Here is a 7,500-nt window from a genome sequence, read left to right as displayed (position 1 = left end):
CAAAAGAGAGGGGCAGACCCTCTTGCGATATTAAGGAATTGGTATTATTATTTCAGTTATTGACCTATATCATTATACTAATAAGAAAATTTCTTGTGGGAAATGTCAATTAGGAGAATTTATTATGTAAATATAATGTAAAATAGTAAACATAAAACTTAATGCTAAGAAAAATATATCATTACAAATAAAATTGTGATCAAACTACGCTTTGTATCACTCTTAACTTCCCAAACTATTCCTACCATTAAAAAAGTTGTGAAGTAGCCGATTAATATTTTCTACTCAATTTTCCCTAAAATCCCTAAAACCTTCTCCATCTTTCCCCAAAACGCTGGACATCCGATCTTCCACCCTGACATCAATAACATTCATTCCTTCTTACCAGCCCTGGGCCGTAATTCCATCTTGGTACCCATTCGACCGCCACCCACATATCATCTGCCATGGTACTATAATCTACAGACCTTGCCATCTGCTTCCACCTTTCCTGTCCTCTGCTAATCTTTTCCAGAGCAGGACCCACTTGGTACAGAGAAAAGGTTACTTAGTAGGTGTTGACGTAAGAGTTAATCTTGCGTCAAAAGAGCACCTATAATTTTAGTCTCGAGCTAGACAAACAGAATATGATCCGTGATCTCGTTTTACAGTTGCGTAACATCACCGTAACATAGAAGTACTGTGTAGTCCAGAGAGAGAGAGAGAGAGAGAGAGAGAGAGAGAGAGAGAGAGAGAGAGAGAGAGAGAGAGAGAGATTCACTATCCCACGAAGCAGCAGCGAGTTCCCTAGGCCTAGTCAATTGAACATCGAGACTTTTTTTTTTTTTATAGGGAAATTTTTACTTTTTTTTTTTTTATTAATCTCTGGAAATCTCTTCAATTAGCGTAATTAGAAGAATATTCCTGACTTTCCATTGTTTAACAAAAATCCTCACTGTACATTTCACGCGAGATGTTCAGTCCTTTGACTATAAAACTTTTTTCTAGTTCCGTGGGGTGGAGCTTTCATGTATCATCGGCTGAACTTGGTAAAAGAAGAAAAAGAAATGCGCTCTCTCTCTCTCTCTCTCTCTCTCTCTCTCTCTCTCTCTCTCTCTCTCTCTCTCTCTCTCTCTCTCTAGTGTGCTCCTGTTATAACAATTCTTGTCGATAAATGCCAGTACACAATGACTGTTTTTCAGCAGTGGTTGTCAAAAAAAAAAAGTTTCCGGTGATTTTAACAGTACAGCAAATGAAATTTTACCCTAAATAACTAAGTGAGCAAAGGAAATATTGAAATAAAGACTATCTATGAGAGTAAATGAATAAAAAACATAAAATACCTTAAGATCAGTCATAACGTTAAAATAGATCTGTCATATATAAACAGTGATTATACTCGTGTCAACCTGTTCAACATAAAAACATTCACTGCAAGTTTGAACTTCGGAAGTTCCAACGATTGAACTGCGAGATCAGGAAGATCATTCAGCATTATTATTATTATTATTATTATTATTATTATTATTATTAAAAATATTATTATTATTTTCATTACTATCATTATTATTATTATTATTAAAAAATATTATTATTATTATTATTATTATTATTATTATTATTATTATTATTATTATTATTAAAAATAATATTATTATTATCATTACTATCATTATTATTATTATTAAAAATATTATTATTATCATTATTATTATTATCAGTATTACTATTATCATTATTATTATTATTATCATTACTAAAAATATTATTATTATTGCTATTATTATTATTATTTGCTAAGCTACGACCCTAGTTGGAAAAACAGGATGCTATAAGGCCAGGGGCTCCAACAGGGAAAGTAGCTCAGTGGGGAAAGGAAACAAAGAAAACTAAAATATTTAAAGTACAGCAACAATATTAAAATAATATATATACTATAAAAACGTTAACAAAACAATAGGAAGAGAAATTTGAATTTTTAAACACAGAAAATGCCTTTTTCTTGAGCCGAAATTAATCAATCATAGTATTCACAAGAAAGAAAACATCACATAACAATTATGACAGCATTTATGCACTCCTGAAAAACCACCAGGTACTGAATGATCGGTCAGTTTGTTTTTTTTTACTTTCCTTAGATATGCAAATCAGTATTAAGTATCAGATACCGAAGACAGATTTGGTCTTGTTCGTTCAAAGGTTCATCGCACTAAACTTTCATCATCTTGGGCAAAGTATTTTCATATGTTCATCACGATGAACTTCTATTAACGTGTTTTTGTTATTTCATTTTTGTATGGGGTAAGCACGGATGCCTTCTTTTGTAGGAATTCGCTTTGGCTTTGGGGTAGACCGTCGTCCCGATTGGCTGCCCTGCCTGGCATCGCTTAGACCCCGGTAGCGTATGTTCTTGTGTTGTACCAGTCACCAGCGTCCTTCCTCCCAGCAGCGAGGAGTCATGGCCCGGTTAGGTCGATAGTTCGAGACGTGGGGGGTGTCTGTTATGTTTTTTTTTAGATAGTGTTGGAGTGGCTTTGTTTATAAACGCCAACCTTTGTACAAATAAGAAATATTCTTGTGGAAAGCATAATTAAAAGAACAACGACAAATGCAGCCGGTTCTAGTCCACTGCGGGACAAAGTCCTCAGACATATTTTTTTCAAGTCTGGGGTTTGGCCAGTTTTTATCACCATGCTGGCCAGTGCGGATTGGTGATGGTGGGAGAATTTTGTCCGATCGCTCACAGCAAACCAACCTAGTATGGTTGCCTCTGACTAACACAGCTTTGCTTATCATGGCGATAAAAAATCCATTTCACCACGTTAATGTATCCCCACTCAGAAAGGGAAAAAATAATTTATTACGTAAATATAATGTAAAATGATAAATATAAGACTTATTACGAAGAAAAATGTACATTTATAATATATTTGAGAACAAAGCCCTCAAAATGATATTGTGAGTTTTAAGGAAGGACAGAATTAGAAATGAAACTACAAGAGATTACTCGAGTGCCATATGTGGATGAAATCATGATGAGGAGTAGATGGAGATGGTTTGGGCATGCTCTTCGCACTCCCCAAGGGAAATCAGTTCACCAAACGTTTAGCTGGGCTCCAAAAGGCACTAGAAGAGTTGGAAGACCCAGGCCTACAAGATAGAGACGACTGGCGAAATCTAACCGAGGCCTTTTGCGTCAATAGGCGTAGGAGGAGATGATGATGATGATGATATAGATAAAATTGTGGCAAAAGTACGCTTTACACTAGACTTACTAATACTAAAATTTTAAAACTATTCCTACCATAGTTAGCTAGCAAACTGCTCTCATCCTCTCTTATCAGCTAAAAAATCTATCATCCTTTATTGTCACATTATAGAATGATTTCAAACTTTTCAAGACAACCATCTTCATTCTGACATAGTATTTATTATCTAGTATACCTTATCTTTTTTTTTTTTTTTTAATAAAAATTCAATATATAGTAGATAGCTTTCCACTTTTTTTCTAATGATTATAACCCCGAAATACTTTTACTTCTGAGGCATGTAAATTTTCTTTTATATTTTGAGGCAAAGTACCAATGATAACAAAAGCATTTGAGTATAAGGCATACCTTCTGAGCTGGTAATACAATTACATGCAATGTTATCAAAAGTTGAAAGAGAAAAACAAACCAGCTTATAATTATGGCAAGAGAATGTTTTTTTTTTTTTTTGTGTTATACACAATAAAGATTGCTTTACTTAACAAGACTTAGAGGTTTAAAGGTTTCTCATGAATGGCAGAGGCAAGGGACAGTAACATTCCCCTATCAAGCAGGAGAATGCCCTAGAGACTGACTATTTATGCACATAATCAAGCGCTCAAGCCCCCTCTCCACTCAAGCTAGGACTAAGGAGGGTCAGACAATTGCTGCTGATGACTCAGCAGATAGACATATAGGCTCCCCCAACCCACCCCCTTTCCTTAGCTCAAAAGGATGGTGAGGTTGCAGCGACCAATGGAACTAACGAGTTTGAGCGGGAGTCGAACCCCCGTCTGGCGATCACCAGGCAAGGACGTTACCAACAGGCCACCACAATCCCAATCACAACGGTCTATGTTCTTTCTATGTCACCTCAGATGGTAATAACAATAACAAACACCATAGAAATAACGGTGAAAATTAACAATGACAATATAAACATGGTTGGTAGGGTATCATGCGATTAACCTAACTTGCAGGAGGGGGGAATGGGTTATTCTGGTCTAATTTCTTTTAAAATCCACGATATCTTTTTTTTTTTTTTATCTAGCATAAGGTGGGCAACAAGGGATGTGGTTAGTAAACATCGACTTAAAAAAAAAAAAAAAAAAAAAAAAACCGCGTCCCTGCCCCTCTAGGGGAAATAAGCATATACTGTAGTTGATAAATGTGTACAGTATATACAGAGCAAGGTTCAAGTTGTTAGCAGAGCGGTCTATCGAAGGTGATAACTTTGATATACAAATAATTATGGACTTTATTCATCTATTTGCTATTCATGTTACTGTTTTTAATATCAATATCAATAATAAAGCAATCACACTAAAATAAAACAGGTATTATACCACAAAAAAAAAAAAAAAAAAAAAAAAAAAAACCGCACATCTCGACAGTAATACTTTTAAAACAAACCAATATGAATAAGAGTGCTAAAAATGACATCCGCTGATGGGATTATGAAATAAACGGAGTATGAATCCTTAAATAAACAAACCTTTTTATTCTCGTATCAGGAGCTACGTGGTGGACGGTGAGACCGCTGGCCCTTACTACGTCTAAGACGGTGTGATTTCCTAAGAAGTGACCTGTGGAAAAAGGAGATAAAGACATTTATTATTATTATTATTATTATTATTATTATTATTATTATTATTATTATTATTATTATTATTATTATTATTATTATATATGATATATGTTTTGACGTTGTTACTGTTTTTAGAATGATTTATTGTTAATTTGTTCTCCTCATTTATTTATTTCCTTATTTCCTTTCCTCACTGGACTATTTTTCCCTGTTGGAGCCCTTGGGCTTAGAGCATCTTGCTTTTCCAACTAGGGTTGTAGCTTGGCTAGTAGTAGTAGTAATAATAATAATAATAATAATAATAATAATAATAATAATAATAATAATATTTATTATTATAATTATTATTATTATTATTATTATTATTATTAATAGCTAGTCAAATACCCTAGTTAGAAAAGTAGGATGTTATAAGCCCAATGGCTCCAACAATAAAAAATAGCTGTGAGAAAAGGAAATAATGGTAACTGATAGCATGGTGTGTCAGAGTGTACACTCAAGCAAGGGAACTCTAACCAAAGATTCCAAGAAAGTGGAAGACCATAGTACAGAGGCTATGGTTCTACCCAAGATTAGAGAACGATGCTTGGAATTTGCAAAGCCCTTCTCCTAGAAGAGATGCTTGCCATACCTTAAAAGTTCCTTCTACCCATACCGAGATGGAAGTATCCAGTGAGCTATAACAATGCAGTAGTTAACCCCTCGAGTGAAGAAGCTTCTTTGCGGTTATCTTAGTGTTGTTAGGTGTCAATTGTATGAGGATACATGAGAATGTGTAAAGAATAGTTCAGACTATTCGGTATATGTGCAGGCAAAGGAAAAATGAGCCGTAACGAAAGAGGGATTCAAAGTAGTACTGTCTGACCAGTTAAAGAACCCAATAACTCTAGTCTAGTGCCTTGGCCAACCTTCTTGCTGTGGTATGCCCTTTGTGTTGCTGCTGTCATACTAATAGATCGGAAATTAATGATAGTGAATTTGATAGGATAACATAGTCAATATAAACGTTTATTCGAGTGTAGTGAGCAATCGTATCCTCAAATATTTACTGAAAATCAGAAGGTCAAATACACAGTGGAATTATCCCACTTAAGAGAAAGAGTATATAACGATAAAAAGTGTTAATATAATATATACAACTTTATCTGTTGCATAATAGGGGCTAAAATTTTTAACATTTACTGAGGTTAAACATTTTGGAAATATTGCTGCGTTAAGGCTTATGGACTTGTAGGGATTTTTAAATTTCTTCTGTTAACTTAATAGGAATCTGTGCTCTCCATATGCTCATTTTTGCATTTTTTCATTTTTTTTTTCATCATATTTATGTTACTCAATAGCTTCAAGTCAATGTTGTGTTACTTCGTGGATAATTTTGCTCTATAGAGTTTCTTTAGATTTTGATATTTTGACACTGGAGATTATGTTTTCTCAGCATCTCGCTCTCTCTCTCTCTCTCTCTCTCTCTCTCTCTCTCTCTCTCTCTCTCTCTCTCATGGTTCTTTTAGCTGATATTAAAGATGGGCGAAAGAAGAGTGAGGACAGTTAGCTAACTAACCATGGTAGGGAATAGCTATCCATGGTAAGAATAGTTTGGAAAGTTAATTATTAGTAAGAGTAATGTAAAGTGTGTGGTTTAACCACAACTTTGTTTATAGGCAAATTTTTTTTATGGTCTTAAAGTTAACTTAATACAATAACTGCTTATTTTTATTTTAGTATTATGTTGTCTGGTATTGTGGTGGCCTGATGGTAGCGTCCGTGCCTGGTGATTGTCAGACTGGGGTTCGAGTCCCGCTCAAACTCGTTAGTCCCTTGGTCACTACAACCTCCCCATCTTTTTGAGCTAAGGTTGGGGGTTTGGGGGAGCCTATAGGTTTATCTGCTGAGTCATCAGCAGCCATTGCCTGGCCGCCCTTAATCCTAGCTTTGGTGGAGAGGGGGCTTGGGCGCTGATCATATGTGTATATGGTCAGTCTCTAGGGCATTGTCCTGCTCGATAGGGTGATGTCACTGTCCCTTGCCCCTGCCATTCATGAGCGACCTTCAAACCTTTAAAAGGCTTATTAACAAAGTCTTAACTTATTCAAAACATCTTCATAATGAACATTACATCAGTACCAATATATTATAGGATAACAGTTTCCATACAGTTACAACCGGCCTTGATCATCCTATTTCATACTCTCTCTATCTCTCTCTCTCTCTCTCTCTCTCTCTCTCTCTCTCTCTCTCTCTCTCTCTCTCTCTCTCTCTCAACATTGTTTTGCAATGCTATTCCTCATTTAAGGCAGCTACCTCTTGATCTCACAATTCCTTTAATCTTTTATTATTATTATTATTATTATTATTATTATTATTATTATTATTATTATTATTAGTCAAGCTATAAACCCTGCATGGATTAGAAGGATGCTACAAGTCCAAGATATCTACAGGAAAAGTAGTCAAGTGAAAGGATATATGGAAATAAGATATAAACTATATATGAAAAGTAATGAATAAAAAACATAAATTATTCTAATATCAATAAGAACGTTAAAATACTATAGATCAGCCATATATAAACTATGAAAAGAGACTTCTGTCAACTCTAATGATTTCTATTGTACAGTCAGCGAAAAATGGGGAAGTCTTCCCTATGAGAAATCCCATATGGTTGAGGAGTCACTGTAAATTCCTCAA

General features: G+C 34.8%; 1 protein-coding gene across 1 annotated transcript in view; it reads right to left on the bottom strand.

The window, feature by feature from the left end:
* The window catches only part of LOC137659715 (metalloprotease TIKI2-like), a 103,937-nt gene that overhangs the window by 31,314 nt on the left and 65,123 nt on the right, over positions 1 to 7,500 (bottom strand). The window contains exon 4 of the mRNA XM_068394535.1: positions 4,723 to 4,813. Within this exon, the coding sequence (XP_068250636.1) occupies positions 4,723 to 4,813 (91 nt within the window). The remainder of the gene's footprint in view (positions 1 to 4,722; positions 4,814 to 7,500) is intronic.

Source organism: Palaemon carinicauda, chromosome 20 (assembly GCF_036898095.1).
Source record: "Palaemon carinicauda isolate YSFRI2023 chromosome 20, ASM3689809v2, whole genome shotgun sequence".
NCBI classification, from domain to species: domain Eukaryota; kingdom Metazoa; phylum Arthropoda; class Malacostraca; order Decapoda; family Palaemonidae; genus Palaemon; species Palaemon carinicauda.
The sequence above is the reverse complement of the archived record's forward strand: the minus strand, read 5'-3'. Positions and strand labels throughout refer to the sequence as shown.